The sequence below is a fragment of the Chroicocephalus ridibundus genome, chromosome 2, assembly GCF_963924245.1.
Source record: "Chroicocephalus ridibundus chromosome 2, bChrRid1.1, whole genome shotgun sequence".
In the NCBI taxonomy this organism is placed as follows: domain Eukaryota; kingdom Metazoa; phylum Chordata; class Aves; order Charadriiformes; family Laridae; genus Chroicocephalus; species Chroicocephalus ridibundus.
In genome coordinates this window covers 62540583-62560348 of record NC_086285.1, presented here as the reverse complement: position 1 = coordinate 62560348, position 19766 = coordinate 62540583, and the positions used below count along the sequence as shown (strand labels likewise).

At 40.8% G+C, this 19766-nt stretch overlaps 1 protein-coding gene across 5 annotated transcripts in view; it reads right to left on the bottom strand.

Annotated features, from left to right (window-relative positions):
• Window positions 1–18355, bottom strand: part of ICE1 (interactor of little elongation complex ELL subunit 1) — a 36391-nt gene extending 18036 nt beyond the window's left edge. The window contains exons 1-12 of one of the 5 annotated variants that reach the window (XM_063325674.1): window positions 17870–18355; window positions 16974–17032; window positions 15381–15415; window positions 14921–14939; window positions 14033–14144; window positions 12949–13025; window positions 8990–9027; window positions 6166–6248; window positions 5858–5897; window positions 5712–5768; window positions 3871–3960; window positions 3733–3786 (exon numbers count right to left, since the gene is read on the bottom strand). In XM_063325674.1, coding sequence (XP_063181744.1) covers window positions 3733–3786; window positions 3871–3960; window positions 5712–5768; window positions 5858–5897; window positions 6166–6248; window positions 8990–9027; window positions 12949–13025; window positions 14033–14144; window positions 14921–14939; window positions 15381–15415; window positions 16974–17032; window positions 17870–17947 — 742 coding nt within the window. In that variant the 5' untranslated portion in view covers window positions 17948–18355. The other 4 variants (XM_063325673.1, XM_063325671.1, XM_063325670.1 and 1 more) reach the window with 4 other exon arrangements.
• Window positions 18356–19766: the final 1411 nt, after the last annotated feature.

The following is a 19766-nucleotide window of genomic DNA, read 5'->3' as shown; positions in this document are numbered from 1 at the left end:
TTTACTTTGCACAGTGAACTACACAATAGTACTAAGTTATCAGGAACTTTACATCTTATCTACTCACTCAAGATCAGTCATAAGCCCAAGAATATTGATACACACCATCCCCTACAAAGTTCCCTCTGAGAAATGATCAGAGATACAATCAATATCTGAATAACTAAGAGATTCTCCAATCTTCTCTCCTCATCCTTTGCCAGCCCAGACCCTGATAACTTTGTTTGAATTTCTTTAGGAATGAGATGCCTTTCTCATGGTTACCCCCTTGTCTGTACGAAGAGCTGTCATAGCAATTTTCAAAGGTTCAGGTTATAGTAAACTTCTCTACAGGAAACAGCCAACTCTTTAGCACCTTGGCTTGAACTTCAGGTCCAGGAAAAGCCCTACTGATATCAAGCCCTTCTCATCAGAAGGATCCTCTCAAAGATCATACTTCACAGACAAATTTTACTTTATCCAGGGAATTGCACTCTTTTCATTATGTCACTTACCAAAATGATTACGTTTTGTCCTCAAATCTGCAACCTGTAATCTAGTCCACATAGCTTCAAACCCTTACACTGATGCCTTCTCCCACTTCTTAGAGAAGGTTAAGATCACTCTGATACTTCCTTGATGAAAAACGGAGAGAGGAGAGCAAAGGTGAAATAAGCAATCCAGTGCTAAAATTGGTTGCTTTGGTGTTAAACAAATTGAATTTTACAACTCAAATCTTTGCTCCTGATTGTCCACATTACAGGGCAATTCACTGTTACTAAACAATGTCCTCTTCTCACCTCACCCTAAACAACAAGCAACTTTCTGAAACAAGTCCTGTTTTTTTGCTCTCAAAAACAAGGACCAGATTAAGATGCTGGATGTTTTATCAAAATAGTTCATCTAGCCATAGAATCTCTTTTGGTTTACAGCAAAAACTCAACACTATCAGCACAGTGACTGCAAATGCCTGACTACCAACTGCACACTTCGAGGCCAAACAGCAATGTTTCTCTGAGGAAAAATCTCTTCATGATAAGTTTCTAATGCTCTGCCGACAACGCTCCATTTTTCAACCTGTTTCAATTGTGTGAATTTCAGGATGTTTTATACGCTAGCTATTTTTTAGAGCTACAGATATTATTCTGGTTTTTGAGACAGCAAATTCACATATCCCATCATATGAAACAAATAATGAGGGCGAACATTTCATACCTGAAACTAAACGCACAATGCTCCACTACCTAAAAAGATGTTATCTTGAGAGATTTTCATATGGTTTTAAAGATAGAAAACAGTTCTGCTTCTTAAATCACTTGCATTCTACGGACTTTGATCTCAGGACCATAAAACATACACAGGTCCTCAGGGATTCGGTCTTATCTTTTTATTTTACATATAGTGTCACTGTCTTGTATGTCCTTTTATCTGGTATTAAAGCAGACGCTAAGGTACCTCCAGTATACTCCTTTCCATCCTTGCTCTTAACATCAATATGCAGCTTCTCCCCTATCCTGGAGCCTCAAATGAGAAGATTAGCTAAAATGGGTATAGCTCTGCAGTAGGCCAGATTTACCTCAGAAGCCCATTATACATGCTACTTGAAAGTCTGAGCTCCTCCCAGACATGGTCTTCCCATCTTCCCTCATCTCCTCTCGCCATAACCCTGCATACGAACAGTGCATGTTGGAGAATCCAAATTACCAAAATCTTCAGCACTGGGCTGCAAGATTCTTCAAATGCTTCTTCACATGCCCAATCACAATGTAAGTGACTTTATGCTCAAATTACATGAGAAACAGTTTTCCGAAGTCTGAAAAACCAGCAATATCTTTTTAACCTTAGATTATTGCTTAAGGTTATTGGTTTGATGGTCAACTGCAGGTACATTCAACTTTATTACTGGCAGATTTATAATAATACTACCAAGTCCAAGCAAAAAAGATTTTAAATTAAGTTTGGCAAAACCTCTTTGTCCTATGAGGCTTTCACAATGGCACAGGAATGGAAAGCCTAATGAGTCTTCCAGTTTTCATACATTAATATGTTCTTCGAAAATGCCATTTAAAGTCGTAAACCTCGGTGCAACAGAGAAGGCACTGATTGTAATGCAAAGCTTTGGATATTTTACAGCATAGTTGAGCCAAATAAGTATCTTTCTGAAAGACTAGATCCAGGCAGACAGATGAACTGACAGTCTCTGGAAAAGATACTTCAGTAATACTATCATCAAGCTGATTTGCTCTCTAAGATGAAACCCATTTTAATACGGGATAAGAAATTAAGGCAAACTCTTTAAGATCCTTTTTTTTGTTAGAACATTGCATCTGTAAAAACAAGCATTTTGCTGTTATGAATCCAAGGTAATAATCACTTTCATGAGAGGCAGAAGAAGAAGATGGCTGTCCAAGGCTTAAAGAGGGGAAAAAAAAAAAAACCAAACCCAAAGCATCTAGCCACTCCAACAAGAGCAAAAGAGGGATGACTAGAAGGGACTGTAGTGGACAATTGTTTCCTTTTGTGAAAGTACTGTAGCTTCCTTGAGATGTGAATAGGAAAGATGGGACAAGACTCCTGAAATCTAAAGTTCCCCTTGTGGTGAATGGGAAGGGGATAATACTCGAACCCAACACCCCTGAAATCACCCACATTTCAAACTTCAGTTTCTTGTGCTTTTTCTTGTTATTTGATTGACCCTTGATTAAGACATCAAATTCAGAATCTCAGAGGACAATGGACTAGCTCAGTTTTGGAGCTGCAGATCTGCTGCATTAAACTGGTGGGAGTGAGGCTGATAAACTGGCTTATGAGTCAGTCCTTATATTTTGGCACCTCTAAAATGGATTCCACTAGAATACAATCTGAAACTAGGTTCATTGGGATCTACACTGGTTGAAAATTTTCAGACTTAACAGGATAACAGTTTACCTTCAAAGCTCTAAATAACGCAAGGTGCTTATCCCAGACAGTATCTCTACAGCCTGAGTTACAGAAAACTAAAGTAGTACAGAAAAGAAAAGAAAAATGAAAGATTAATAAGCACACACTGGAGAGACAACTACAGAAATACGAATGCAGTTTCAAGGCACCTATTACTCTTGAGGGCAGAAGGAAAATAACATCTGTTATCTGAAGTTAAAGCAGTTCAAGTTTGCTGTGAACGTGCATGTGTATAACTACTCAGATTATTTTTATTCTACTGAATATCACATACAATACACATTTTGTTTCTCTGCATCATCAATATGAAAATTAATGCACTGTTATCTATTATTATTCAGGCAGGTATGAATGAAGAAAATTGTAGTAACAGGTTCTTCAATTTTACAATCCAACTATGTTATCATGTGTTTGTTTCAGACTAAAAAGAGCACTGGCATCCTGTAATTCATATTATATACTGCAGAGTTTATAATGATATAATAATTAAGATAAAAACATGAGGGGTGAGTTTTGACTACTTAGAAATAGTCAAAGCAGCTGATAGTAAAAGAATCTGATTTCTCAACTGCAACAGCAGATTACAACAGCTTTTATTTAGAAGAGCATTCCAGTTTATTTGGCTGTTCAAATTAGTATTTGCAAATATTTTTCAAAAATTCTAATCACACATGTACTTGATGAGACAGTCATCAAGGGAAGCATTCAAGTCTGTCAAAAAAGTTATGCAAACAATAACCAACCTGATGATATCCCAGTAACACTGAATTAATGCACTTGCATATTAACAAATTCACATTTACTGGAACCTACCTTCTCTAACAGTCAGTCTTCTTTTTTCAGGCCATGCCTTATCCTGAACAGAAGCTGAAAAAATGTACCAATATTTATTTTTTGGTCAGAAAGAGAGACAGCTTCAAGAAAATTTCAAGACTTTGCATTCCATCTCACCCAAGGCAGGATCATTTTCCTGATTCTCTCTTTTTCCTGTTGCCCTGTCAATGCACATCCAGAGTTCTTCTAACAAGAGCTTTATTTTTTCTGTAAAAATAAATATTTTTATAAATCAAGGAAAACCTCAGTTGTTCAGAAAGCTAAAAACTTATGTTTCTTTATTTTCACTCCAACACAGATATGTCTACAACAAAATAAAAAACAACCACAACAAAAATTAAGACAAGGGATGTAGGGGCATTTTAGCTTCAGAGAAAGATAAATGCTAGATGCTATTATTGAGGGAATGAATCCTGTATTGGCTATAGCCACACAACAGACTGAAGGAACAGCTGCAGAATGCTTTAGCTTTTCCTTTCTATGGTGAGGGTGGGTGGCAAAAAGTTGTAGCAGCCCCCAGAGTAAAATGTAAAAGCAGATGTGAATGTAGCATTAGTGAAATTAAACAGCTTTCTAAAACAACTCAGGTGACATGAACATAAATGGGGAAGGAAATCTTTTAGAAATGAAGTATTTGTATCATATTCTTTCTTTATGCCCACTCAGTAGTAACTCATCTTAGTCTTACCATGGAGTAACAGCACATTAAATGTGTCTGAATTATTATCAAGCCACAACATTAGCAGACATTGTCTGGAGTCCTAACAGCACCATTGCTAGGTAATGCCAAACAACCTAGTTCCAGAACCAGAAGGGCAGGTGGAGAGGGAGAAACAGACCAAAAAAAAAAAATCAACAAAATGCACAAGCGCCCCACCTACTTATGCCAAAACTATCATCATATCCAACAATCAGGAACCAAGACTATTGATTTTGTGCCCATTCTGTAAGTCAAAGACCACAGCAAACTGCTATTTTATGAAGGGACATATTAAAAAACCTCAATGCAAAAGAGGAAAACCTGACAAATTTTGCCTGACAGGTATTAACAGTACTAAAAATTTCTCATTAGTAATAAAGCCTTGCTGCTATTTGAAGCTCAAATTAGAGCTCAGATCTTCATTTTCCCATTTTGCCATTAATTACAAGTTCACAAATGAAACTGGGTGCCAATTTAGTACAATTCAAAAGGCAGCAAAAATATGCCAAGGCATTCAAGAAATGACAAGGTCTACCTTTTCCAGAAAAATTTAATTTTAGCAACAAATTTTATATACAAATATTGCAAAGCAAGAAATAGAACAGGGAAGTTATTCTTTCGCCTGAAAATTGCCTTCATAATTTCTAAACAATTCAAAAGCAATACCAGTATTTTAGAAGACTGCAAAAACGCAAAAAAGACATTTGTTTAAAGTTTGGCATCAGTACTTAAGAGGAAGTTTAGAATGAGTTTGTTCCATTATACAGTTAGATTCAGATAATTTTTAGCAGATATTTTAGATCATTAGGGGGAAAAAGTCAATAGGATAAGAAACAACTATACATTCTGGATTTCCACTTGGTTTATAAAGCCTCACATAGAAATTGTAGCAGATCACACTCCTATCTCGTGTCTTTTGTTTTGCATGCTTCCTTTACAATTTCAATGAGCTTCAAAGACAATGGGATTGTTTGTATTTTTCTCAGTGTTTGCATTCTGTTTTATAATTGCACACCAATTGGCCATACACACATGGGGTAGAGTAGTCATTTCAATGCATCAAATATTTTCCCTACTGCAAAACTGAAAATAGTCATCTATTACATTAGTCCTCCATCAGTGTAACACATTTGTATCAACCTTTGCTCCTACAGCATTTCTGTCAGTATCCTGTTTCCAAAAATGCAGCTCCAGAAGAGATGCAATAAATTCATAATGGTTGGTTCTGTACAGAGAATGGTCTTGCAAAAGATCTTACCTTTGTCTATGTTGGTTGTGAGATCTTCACTTGAACTCTGGGTCTCCGCATGCTTAACTATTCAAGAGAGGAGAGGAGGGAAAGGAAATGTTCAAACAGAACAATACCACAAATAAATCTGACCACAATCAAAGGTGAACACTTACCTTTTCTGCACTTCTCTTTACATACACCGTCAAGTTTTCCCTGTAAAAATTAAATAACACTAATTTTTCATGCCATACATAGGTTGTAGAGCATCTACTCTTAATTAGCATGAAATCTAAATCAACATTTCAAAGGTCATGCTTCAGTTGGAAAATTTCTCTCTCAAGGCGAACTGCTATGTTTAGTTACTCAATATCCCCAACAAATGTAATTTTACTATTTCAGTATCTCTATTATTAGTAGCTTCCTTCCCCACACCCCCGAAATACTAAAAGAAGCTTCATCCAAAAGACCAGGAAAGTCTTACTTGTGCCCTCTTTAGCTCCTTTTCAAGCCTTTTCTTTTCAGTTTTCAGTCGTCTGAAGTCCTGTGTATGCTTTGATGCAGCCTCTTCAAGAAAGAGGACGAAAACACAAGTTAGAAACTACAATATAAGAGACAATTAATTTAAGTAGTATTGGTCACCAGCCTGCAAATCAAATTACCAGAAAAAAGAAGTAGATAGCATGAAATACAAATTTATTGAAGTGATATTTTGGCTCATGAAGACAACAACTTATGCATACAAGTATGTTGTCTTCCACTGCATAATTACTGTTCTGAATACATTTATTACTTTTCTCACTTATATGCAAGAGTGAAGACTGGGTCATACTGTAATGATACTGTACTGTATCATTATATACTGTACTGAACAATATACAACAAGTGAAATAAGGGAATAAAATTAAGAGTGAGGTGCAATGTTTTTTTCATGTGTTTTATTCTCTTATTTAAAAGGGGGTTCTTTTTTAAAGACAAAAACACCATAGCCAACTGCATTAGAAAGATGTAGATAGCACTCACAACTAATAAACAGAGAAGAGTGGGAATAAAACGTACAGGGCAGATAAGTGATGACTGAATGTGAGGTTCCTAGGGAAATTCTCAAGCAAAAGAGTTACTTGAGAGAACTCCTGAGAGATGAGCTTGGTGGCTTATACTTGGAATACTTGGATAGCAGAAAAAAGACAGATGGAAGTTGCCTGCTGATCAGATCAGGTCACAGAAAAGAGCATATCAAAAGAAAGAGCATTAAAAAGGCAGCTCAGGTGGTAGGTTGACAAAAAACAGTAATGGGAAAATTTCAGACTGACAAAAGAAACCAGGCTAAAACACGGGCTGTGGGATACTTAATGAACAGAGAAAAGAACAAAACAGGTAAACTAGTCACGCAAATTGAACTTAATCCAAACTATCTCACAGTATTTCATTCTAGTTCTGACAGAATTTGAGTTTTCGGGGGTAAGAGGCAAAAAATGTTGGCAAAAAAAACTTGCTGCCACATAATGGAACTCCAAAATGCTCATCAAAATAAACACCCTGTACCTGTATTTCACAGTAGGATTTATAGAATCATAGATTGGTTTAGGTTAGAAGAGACCTTAAAGATCATCTAGTTCCAACCCCTCTGCCATGGGGAAGGAAACCTCCCACTAGACCAGGCTGCTCAAAGGCCCATCCAGCTTGGTCCTGAACACTTCCAGGGATGGGGCCTCCATCACCTCTCTGGGCAACCTGTTCCAGTGTCTCACCAACCTCGTTGTAAAGAGCTTCTTCCTAATGTCTAACCTAAACCTACCCTGTTCTAGTTTATAACCATTGCCCCTTGTCCTATCACAAGGATAGGACACATGCCGCTGTAAGAAAGTGCCTCCCCAGCTTTTTTATAGGTCCCCTTCAGGTACTGGCAGGCTGCCACGTCTCTCCAGAGCATTCTCTTCTCCAGGCTGAACAACCCCAACTCTCTCAGCCTGTCCTCATAGGAGAGGTGCTCCAGCCCTCTGATCATCTTCATGGCCTGCTCCAAGAGGTCCACATCCTTCTTATGCTGAGGACTCCAGAGCTGGACACAGTACTCCAGGTGGAGTCTCAGGAGAGCAGAGTAGAGGGGTAGAATCACCTCCCTTGACCTGCTGGCCATGCTTCTTTTGATGCAGCCCAGGATGCGGTTGGCCTTCTGGGCTGTGAGTGCCCATTGCCAGCTCATGTTGAGCTTCTTATCAAATAACACCCCCAAGTCCTTCTCCTCAGGGCTGCTCTCAATTCAATCTCTGCCCAGCCTGCATTTGTGCTTGGGATTACCGCGACACATGTGGAGTACCTTGCACTTCGCCTGGTTGAACTTCAGGAGGCTGGCATTCGGGGGTTTCTAACACTAAGATACAAGTCACTCAGTTCACTGTAATTTAAACTGTGTAAAAAAAAAAATTAAACACAGCTGTAAGTGTGTGATGAATGAAAAATATTTGCCTTGCCAACTAACAGTACAGCAAGTTAAGTATCAGAATGCTTTATGCATATCCACCCTCTACTAGCAAAACAAGAAAAACTCAGTGCCACAAGGCATGTGCTTTATCTCTACTTAAAAACAAACCAAGCAAACAAAACCCAACTGCCAGAATATTTAAAAATCAGAAAACATATGCCAGGATCACTACACATTTAAATAGGATTATAAACATGACTAGAAGAATCCTGCCAAGATAACCAGAATGCTGGGGCACATGCCCTATGAAGACAGGCCCACTGAACTAGACTTAATTAACTTGAGAGGGAAAAAAAAAATCACCACAAAAAAACCCTTAAAGGGACCCAAGAGCAGCTTTCCTGTACCTACAAGGAGGTATCGAGAAAATGGAACGAGACTATTCAGTGGTGCATGGTGGGAGGAGGAGAGACATCAGGCGTAAGTTGAAACAAGAGGGTTTCCAACTGGCTATAAGGAAAAGCTTTTTCACCATGAAGACAGCCATGCTGTGAGTTGCCTGGACAGGCTGGGCAGACTCCATCCTTTGAGCGTTTCACGACCAGAAGTTCCCTTCCAACTTCATTTACACCATGTGCCTAAGATACTCAACAGAAAACATTTTGCGGGAGGGCTGATGTAATTCAGAGACTAAGCACCACACGCAGTACTGCCCTGCCTTGCGCCTTGGGGCCTCAGAGTTATAAAGCTGCAATTACTTCTTTGACTAAGAAGTATCCAATTTCAGTATTCAGTGGCCAGGCCAGGCCAAACCACACCACGACAAAAAGGAATCAAGAGATGGAGTAGGACAACAGCACAGTAACACAATGTAGAAAGTTACCTTCAAGTTTCTTCACTTTTGTTTCCAGTTTCTTTCTCCTGTTAAAAAGAAGGCAATAATACATTATTTTTGTATAGAATTATGTTGCATGAAAAGCCAGGAAAAAAAACCCAAAATCTAGCCATTTCAGAGAAAACACACTTCCTAGATCCGGGACCTGTGAGACCAACGTGTCCATGAAGTTAAAAACTTAAATCAGTGGCACGTTGCTGACGTTCTCACACAAATAGCTGTATCTGGTACAGAGTTTGCTTTTAAGGGAGTCAGCCCACTAATCCAGATACATAAATACACTTTCAGCTACTTGTGGTAAGAAGAGGACTTTGTCCTGACAAACACAAGCTACCAATGCTCGATCACTGATCACTTTCATGAAGAATACCACAGTTCATCCATTCCCCATATTAAAACTTGTATAATGGACAGTCTAAGCCTTTCTGGATGTATAAGCTTTAATCATCATTTCAGACATTAACTGGAATACATTCAAAACCCCACTTAGAAACAGAATGACTGACCACCTTTGACATGTAATACTCAAAAGCTGAAAAATATAAATACAAAGAACAACTGTGTCTGTCATATATATTTCCTCCTTAGAAAGAATGTGATCTTTTAATTTAATTCAGCAACCTTACTTCTGGAACAGTCTAACATTTTGAGTAATTCTTTCAAACTTGTCTGTAGGAGGGACTTCCTACCCAAAACCTTCCTCACAGTGGACATGTATATTTGTCTCAAGTTATCAGACTTGTTATAAGCTCAGAATTGGGGAATTGCCATCCTTGCAAATATTCAAAACTCAACTAGACAAGGTCCTGAGCAACCTAACTTTGACACTGGCTCTGAATGGCAGATCGGGACAAAGGATTTGAGAGGTAATTTTTGACCTAAATTATTTCACAGTAACTGTAGATTAACATTCATTTTATGAACAATTCACTAGAATTCTGCTTCTGAAGAAACTCAGCTCTCAAAATTACTGAACTCATGTGACCTACTGCTTAAAATGCCCTCAACGTCAAAGGTATATAAAGTAGCTATAGCATCACAGGTGAGGTTGGAAGGGACCTCTGGAAGTCATCATGTACAATCCACACTGCTCAAGCACGGCCATCTAGAGCTCGCTGCCCAGGACCATGTCCAGATGGTTTCTGAATATCTTCAAGGATGGGGAGGGCATAACCTCCCTGGGCAACCAGTGCCAGTGCTCAGTCATCCTCACAGTAAAAAAAGTGTTTCCTGATGTTCAGAGAGAACTTCCTGGGTTTCAGTTTGTGCCCCTTGCCTCTGGTCCTGCTACTGGGCACCATGGAAAAGAGCTTGGCTCCATCTTCTTTACACCCTCCCTTCATGTAATTATACACATTGATAGGATCGCCCCTGAGCATTCTCTTCTCCAGGCTGAACAGTCCCAACTCTCTCAGCCTTTCCTCAATGGAGAGATGCTCCAGTCCTTTAAGCAACTTTGTGGCCCTTCACTGGACTCTCTCCAGTATGTCCATGCTTGTCTTGTACTGGGGAACTCAGAATTGGACACAGTACTCCAGGTGTGGCCTCACCAGTGCTGAGTAGAAGGGAAGGAGCACCTCCCTCGGCTTGCAGCAATGCCTAATGCAGACCAGGATACCGTTAGCCTTCTCTGCCACATGGGTACATCACTGGCTCATGTTCAACTTGGTTTCCACCAGGACCCCCAGGTCCTTTTCTGCTGAGTTGTCTTCCAGCTGGGTGGCATCCAGCATATACTGGTGTGTGTGGTTGTTCCTCACCAGGTTCAGGACTTTGCACCTCTCCTTGCTGAACTTCATGAGATTTCTGTCAGGCCACTTCTCCACCCTGTCAAGCTCATGCTGGATGGCAGCACGCCCCTCTGGCCTATATCAGCCAATCCTCCCACTTTGTATCATGAGCAAACTTGCTGAGGGTACACTCTGCCCCATCATGAAGATCACTAACAAAGACCTTAAACAGGACTGGACTGAGTATGCGGTCTCCCTCCTCTCCCACCAGGATACTAACATGAAGATGCTGGTTACAGGCCTCCAACTAGACTTTGTGCCGCTCATCATCACCCTTAGGGCCCAGCCATTCAGCCAATTTTGAATCCACCTCACTGTCTGCTCAGCCAGCCCCTACAGCAACAGCCTGGCTGGCTATGAGGCTAATGGGAGACAGTGTCAGAGACCTTACTGAAGGCCTGGGAGACACTAGCCACTGCTCTCCCCTCATCTACCAGGCATGTCAGTTTATCATAGAAGTCTACCAAGTTGGTCAAGCATGACTTCCCCTTGTTGAAGCCATGCTGACTGCTCCTGCAGAGTTTCTTGTCCTTCGTGTGCCTGGCAATGGGTTCCAGGATGAGCTGCTCCATCACCTTCCCAGGGATCAAGGTGAGGCTCACCAACTTGTAGTTCCTTAGCTCCTCCTTCTTGAAGATATGAGTGACAGACAGGAGATGGGTGATATATCTATTGGCAGCACATTAGGGGGGGGATCAGTTCCCTTCTAAGACGCAGTCAGCAATGGGGTAGCTGCTCTCTGCTGCTCTTAGATAGGACGATGTGCTAAAGATTCCTTTAAACTCACAGGACAGAGTATCTATACGCAAAATAGGTGCAGTCTGGCAGAAGAAATGACAATAGTTAGTGGCAACAATGCTAATCTGCTTGTACAGTATTTTGGATGATAGTGACTTCCTGCTGTGCTTGTGAGTACCGTACATTTCACCAGCCATGTAAAGAGCATCTCATCTGAGAGATGCTTCAGTCCCTTGATCATCTACATGGCCCTTAGTTGGACTCTCTCCAGTATGCCCATATCTCTCTTGTATAGAGGAGCCCAGAACTTGACACAGTACTCCAGGTGTGGCATTACGAGTGCTGAGTAGAGGGGAATGATCACCTCCCTTGATCTGTCAGTATTAAGAAAATAGCTTAGGAACAAGAAAGTTTAAAAACAATAGCCAGTTTACAAGGAAGAAAGGAAGGAGTCACCAGTGGGAACCCCATTGGGATGGGTGCTGGAACAAATCAGAAATAAAAGCTGACTATGAAAATAACAGCAGAAGGGTCTTAGAATCCCAAGGGACTAGAGAGCAGTCACTGGTATTGGTAAATGCAAAGTGATGCACATGGAGAAAAATAACCACGACTACTAACTCACAACACCCAGCTGCATATTAGCTGGCTCTCTTTTGAGAGCGTAAGTACCCTTCCATACAATAGTGAGAAGTCACATTGCTGATACAGGTGATTTAGAGACTAGGAGTATAACAGGGTTAAAAAGCAATGAGACAAATTCATTAGACAGTCCATCAAGAGCTCTAAGACATGGTAACACACAGATACGCTCCAGGCAAGGAAGCCTTTGAGTAACTGAACAGTGGAAGAACAAGCTTTGGGAATTATCAAGGCACAGCTTCACAATATCCTGTACTATGGCAGCAAAAATGGCTTCTGCATTTTTATTTTTGGTGCCAAATCCCTCCTGCCCATTTTCAAACATGGTGGACAGTTCAGAGTCTGCTGAGCTGTTTCTTTAAAAACAATTATTTTAAGGACTGATTTTAAATGCAGATCACTTTGGCAATATCATTTATGTCTTGGCCTCAGAGACTTATCAGCACAATGGAAACAGATAGCAATAACAAAAAGCTAAGACTAAGAACCACTTAAAACTGGAGCAACTACAGCTTCTTCTCCAATCTTATGCTCTACTTAAAAACCTTTGCTAACAACCACCAAAAGCCACTTCAGGACAGGATAATAATTAAACTAATACTACCTTCCAGAGTGTTTACTACAAAATTTAAGACTATTCTTCCATCAACTCCCTGTTCTAAGAACCCATAAGCATAAAAATTTTAGCAAAATGGAAAGCATAACTAGGTAACGTACAAGACCAAATTCTAGAAGAGGGGGGAAGAAAGGTTGTGGAAAAAAAGAAGCGTCACTCACACAGCATCACTGTTTAATATTTCTTCTTTAATTTTAACATATTCCAGCTGACTCTCCCGATAAATCTTGAGAGAACTCTGTGGAGAAAGAAAGCACAGTTAAAATATGTCCTTACTGAGACCAAAATAAAATAGACAGCAGACAATTTACCTATTCTAATGAAAAGAGTGCAGAGCCAAAAAAGTATATTCAATAAGAAAACAAGCAAGTTGAAAAGTCAGGTTATTCTTCTTCTTTAAAGGCAAAACTTACAATAATCAAACAATCAAACAAACAAATAAATCTTTATCTATGTATCTTTTGAGTATGTGCCTCCAAGATTCACTTATCTGAATAGATCCTGAAGTTGAAGTCAAGAGCACAACTGTTATACACCATACATATAATCCTGCTTTTTCTGAAAAAGTCATCAGGACACCAGCTACTAATGCCTGCTGAGGGAAGAGGATTTGAAAAAAACAGTCCTAACATAGAGAAAAACTAGGTACAGTGACAAGACAAATGTTAATATCCTACCTTGTACCAGTATGAAAAAACTACAAGGAAGAGGGTGGGGTATTTTTTGCAGAAATAATAGTTAATGTCTAGAAAATACATATATTTAGGTAATTTGAATAGTCGAAAGCTTTTCTTCTGTAGGCTGAATCTCAGCTAAGGGATGGGAGAGAAATTAAGAATAAACTCAAATAGCTAATAACGTAAAAGCATTCACAGTAACAGGAGCAAATCCCATTCTGCACAGAGCCTCTTCGCACCTTTTTAGTAGTACAGATAGAGTACAGTAATCTAATAAGATCAGAACAGAAAACCAACGGAATTTGAATTTATCTCCTTCCTTCTGAAATAAGCAAATAAAATCCAAAGAATGTGAACAAAAACCATAGTAACTAAAAGAGCCTGAACTTTTTGCCCATCTGAAACTTGCTGCCATTTAATGCATTTCACCTAAAACCAGAGCTGCCTGACCCAATGTGCCAGAAATAACAACTGGGCTTATTAAAGCCTGCTTCATTAAGATGTGCACTAAATATATGCATTTCCTTCAACAGAAAAAGTGCAAGTTATTTAAACCTTACAAGCACACCTTTTTCTCTTCCAACTCTGCTTTCAAGGAACCCAACTCCTCCTGACACTTTTCCAGAGGCAGGATTTTCTGTAGCATCTGCTCCACTTGACAACGAAGAGCCAAGATCTCTCTGAAACAGAAAGTGTAATTTAAAAAAAAAAGTTTCCAAAAAATATGGGTGCTTTCAAACTCAATACTTTGATTCTTCAGGCAAGTGTCAGAATATTTTGCTCTCCCCCATAGAAAACTGCTGTGAGATACCAAAAGACTTTTAAGAGTCTAAGTGTTCTCATTTTTCCTTCCAACATTTTACATTCAAAGAAAATCCAAGATCTGATTTAAAAACTTTAAAGTGAGCCTAAAGCTAGATGCAAGCAGAAGGCATGTGCCACACAAGAGTACTGCCCAGCTGCCTACACTGAAGTGCCAGGAATAAGTGTCTCTACATAGGTAGTGCTGTGAAATAAGAGAACAGTCCAATTGCAGGATTTTTCAGCAGGCAGGATGGAGTGTGTGAAGATTACATGCTGCCTGTTCCTCTATAATCAAGTAGAGTAAGCAAGGGCACACATCCACAACTCTAAGACAAAATGCTTCGTACAAACAGGGTCACCCTAAATATGATTACATTCAGCCAACACCAAAAGATGAGCTCTGCATCTCCACTTGGTCACTTTAGACTTTTATATAACACAAGACCAGGAAAGAATTTCACACGGGTATTGTAGAAGGACAGATTTCTCTCTTCATCAAGGGTATCTTTGCTAATTATAGCTTAGAAAGCATGGCAAAAGAAAGGACCACATTAAAGGCTCAGGGCTGTTGCTGTTACAACATCAGACTCCTAAAACTGTCCAAGACACCAAGAACGTAGCATCTTTAGTAAAGAGTTTAAATCAAACTTACCGCTCAGCAAACTGAAGCTGTAATCTCTTGTTAAGGTAGAAATTAAAAACGGTTTATCAAACGCCCTCAAGTATATTTTCAATCCAATTACCACTTGCAAAGAAACATCCAATAAAGACTTCCACCCAAAAAAACCCCAGGACTTGCAGAACTAAGTATTTAATTGAAACATTTCAACACGTTTGTTGTGAATAAACAGAGCTTCTTCTGTCGCATGAAAAAACTTGACTCATTCTCAGCAACGCAGATTTCAAATAGTCCATATTAAGCCATATATTAGACACAGCCTGATTTTAAGTGAGTAGTTTTAATTCCAAACCCTTTTTGCTTTACAAAGCCTACCCAGTCTGTTCGTTACTAGGCTTTAGCTCTTAACTTAAAGTAAAAAACCTCAAGCCCTCTTATAACAAATGTTGATACGCTAATTCTGTAACAACACTAATAGAAAAATAAAGGATATCAGTGCATTTCTGTTGATACTCTGTCAGCAAACGACTGCAAAGAAAAAAAAACAAAGACAGACTTACTCATTTTCTCACCCGATTTTAACAATCATGTCTTAGGATACCCCTTTCCTTTTGCTTTATAGATAAATGCAGAAAGTGTAAGATTGGTTTGTGTTTTCTAATAGTAGTCAATATAACCCTTTTGTTTCATTAAGCCATTCAAACCTCAAATTAGACTGCTTTAAAACAGAGGAAAATAAACAACTAGCTGTTACATGAATTTGTAACGATTAACTATTTGCAGCTTAAAAAAAAAAACCACACACAAAAAAAACATTACTTAGGTAAAGAACACAATATACATTTAATCACAAAATCATATCCTAGTTCCCAAATTTAAAAGGATGTTTTCCTAGGAAAGAACACAGAAATGTGAGAAAAACAGTTCAAAGATCCTAAAAGGCTTTAATCTTTACACTGTTCTCCTAGCAGCCATAAAGGGTAACACTTACTCTGATACAAGGTCTGCAGTGGGCCATAGGACACCACCAAGGAAAGCTATTCTCTCCTTTCCTCAAACGTTATGGTTATTAAGAATGAAGAGAAGAAAGGACATGAAAGAGAAATACCATGGCAGTTACTCCAATACAGAGAGGGCTGCACTACTTTCTCTTGCAACAGTTAGGAGCAAACAAGTAAGGCAAAAAAGAAAGGGGGTGAGGTGCAAGTAGCTGAAGGAGAGGTAATTCCCACAAGAAATGTATGCACTGGCAGAGGGACAGAGAGTTTGGAGGTAGGATAAGGTATCTATGGACGCAGAGTAAAGGAGCTTTGAAGAAAAGGGTCCCAGTTAAGACAGCAAGGGCTCTCTTAAACACTTTTTGGAAACCAGAATGCAGGACTGGAATTTAGATTCCCTAAAGCCAGATTGACATGTATCTGGGAAAGGGTACATGAGAAATAAACCGTTAGCAACTGGGAGACTTAGCAAGGATATCAGGCCATAGTATGGAGGTATACATAACATATCTCGATACATTATTCCATACAATCATACGTTGATGGATATTGAAAGGGGGAAGCAATCACAGAAGAGAAAGCAAACTATGGGAAGCATTTTAGAACATTCTGACCAATGTTCAGCCTCACTTTTCATGTTCTGATATTTAATCCAAACAGCATTTCACACCTTAATGCTCGGACTAAATTCTGTTGAAAAGGCTCGTATGCACCTGTGCTTGACTTTTATTCTCGTACTATATTCTTCACAGCAGATAAAATAGAATAAGTCTCTTCAAAGAGCTGCTTCTGCTAGTATTTGTAATAATATATAAGCTATTACAGCTACACAAAATAGCCCTGTTATACCATCCTACTTGTTCTACTACCATTACACATAGATGTTTTAGGGCATAAATTAAAGTCTTACAGTCTAGATTTAGGACCTGTTCGTGAAGAGTTACTTTCATTCTGAGGAGGATTTAGTTTTGTGCATTAACAAATACCTACATTCTACAAGATGCATCTGATGCATTGCTTTAAGAACAACAAAAACCAAACCAAAGCAAAAAAACCAACCCAACAACCACTTGTGCAATTGTACTTACTCTCCATCAATCATTTTTTGCTTCAGTGAAATTAGTGCCGCTACATATTCATTTATATTCTGTAAGGAAGAATCTGAAGTTGGTAAAGAAGTTTCACCCCCAAAAAAACAGTAATATACAGTGTAAATAACTCCTAATCTGATTGCTCATGTTCTACACAATCCAGTAATCTGTCGTCTTTTTTTCAGTTTTCTTAGTGACAAGTTAGCAATTCACCAAAAATATATTCATACAAATACATATAAAGAATGCAGGCTCCACAAGTATGCATACTTAGATGAGGCTTTACTACAAAAGCTCTTCAAACTCTGCCTTTACAGTACTATATAGCATTATATACCACAAATCCCGTAACTTTTTCGTCTCAAAATCGAATTAAGCTCTGGCAGAACATTACCAACAAACGCCATCTAGCTCATTTGAGCCTAGATATCCCAGATTCCCAATGCATATTCATTCCAAGTGTGTCCCAAGACCTCCTGCACCCTTTGAACTCTCAAGCAGGGCCTTCCCCTCGTTTAAAGGTGAAATAAACATTGCTCAAAGCGCCTACGAGCGCTCAAGAAAGGAGGTGAATGATGACACTCCTTCCACCGCATCGAAGCAAACTCAAAAGGATACACAAAGAAATTCACTAAGCAGATCCCGCTAGGCACACTGCAGAGACCGGCGCCGCTTTTCCGCATTTCGCCTGGCTAAAGCTTGCCATTGCTGCTCCTTTTACACAGCCCGTTTGACACACTCGCTATCCAAGTTCCCGCTGCACCGGGAACGGTGACTACGGCACCCAGCGCTTCCCACCCGCCAGCAGCCCGGCGTAGCCCTACGGTCGCGTCCTTAAGCAAAAACTCCCCCCCAGGCGCTCCAGCGCCACAGGGACGGCGGCCCGTTGCTACCTGCTGGAGAACACCGCAGTTCGCGCAGGCCGCGGCTGCGGTCCCGGCCGGCGGCGGCGGCGTCTCTCCGGGCATCATAGTGACCGCCGCGCCCCAGGCCGGCCCCACCGCCCCCGGCAGCGCCCGGCGCAGCCACACGCGCCCCGCCGCCCAGCCCCGACAGCGGCGCGGGGCCACGGCCCAAGCTGCGTCACACGCCGCGCCTCCGCCTCAGGAAGGACCCAGCTCGCCCGCGCCTCCTCGAGGGTGACGCTACCGCTGCCTGACTAGTGGCCGCGGAAAAGACGGCCGTCTCCCCACACGCCAAGCGTTGAAAGCGCCCGGTGAACACCGTCTTGTCCCACTGAAGGAGAAGGAACGACTGCTCCCGCATCTGCCACGGCCTCCTACGAATACTTTTCTTGTATTTTTTTAAAAAAAAAAAAAAAAAAGAAAAGCACGGGCACTTCTGAGGGGCGCTGCCGCAGTCCCGCCGCAAGAGCGGGCGGGGGGAGCTTTTCTCGCCTGGCTCGAGAGGCCGGAGGGGACGGGAGCAGGGGCGGGGCCTGCGCGCGCGAGGGCGACCGCGCAGCCGTCTCCCCTTACGGGCGGGGGCGGGGCGGCTGGAGCCGGGAGCGTCGGCGCTCGGGCCCCGATGGAGCGCGCCGCGCTGGGCCGCGCGCCCTCTGCTCCGCCGCTGGCCGCTGACCAGCTGGTGCTGCGGTGCAGACGCGGCCGTGCTTGGCCGCTGCTACTCCCGGGACACAGAGAGAACCCGTTCTTAAAATGGGAGCATACCAGTTCATCTCTCCCCGACAGCATCTTGTGCAAGCATGGTATTCGTGGCAAGGGATCCAGCTTTTCATTTCGTCCAAGCATTCCTAAACAGATTTTTTAAGGGCCATATTCAGCATCTCGTCATCATCACGGCTGGCTGCACCTATCGCTTACACAACGTCTTTTCTAGAGAGTAAGCTAGGAGAAAACTTCATGTGTTGCAGGCCATGCTATCGTTTGTTTAGAGAAAAAGAAGATAATAACTGCTGACTGTGTTGTTCCACTCCCGAGGTACCATCCCATCGCATTATTTCCATAGCAGTCATTCAGTATCCAGTACGCAGGGTAGATAGTTGCACACAGCGTCACTTAGCTTGTGGGTTTTTCTGTTCAGCTCATGGTGTTGGACTTTAATTTACTGAATGCTCTTTGCGATGTTGCTCCTGTTTTAGTCTACCTGAAACTTTCTCTGGCTCATGGTTTATCCAGGTACTTCAAAAGGCTTTTTCTCTCTTGTCTTCGTGGTAGTTTGTACATAGCCCTCAGAGGAGTCACTATTCATCTCTAGATCTCCAGAGCCAAATTAAATCTTCCTTCTCACTAACAACAGTGCACACAGCTGCATGGTTAACTGGACCTTGATTGAGATGACGAAACTTGTAACTCCTGCATAAGTTTATAACAAGATAATAAAGTACTTGTTAGAGCAGGAGTAGAGTTTAAGGAGCACTGTCAGTGAAATGAATCACTCCCTCTGGAGTGAACTTCCCATGTGAAGTGCCCTTCCTAGGGAATGGAGCTGAGTGCTACTTGGTTTTGATTTGAGAGGTTGGGTCAGGTATCAAGGCACTTTGTTAGATGAGATAGTTAAGGCCAGGGTTCTGCAGAAAGAAACTATGCTCTATCAGAAATAAGTGAATAGATAAGATGTTCTCTGAAGAGTTCAGTGTTTCTTACAACCATTCATGCTTAAGTGAAAATCTTACTCTCAAAATTATGTTTTAACATTGAAGATGCCCAAATTGTCTAGCTGTTTATACTTCTGTAAAAGCGCATAAGTTTCAATGCTTCAGACTCTGAATACATGCAGACCTAGGCAAGGAAACGTATGAAAATTCAGTATTGCCGTTTTATTTTTTAT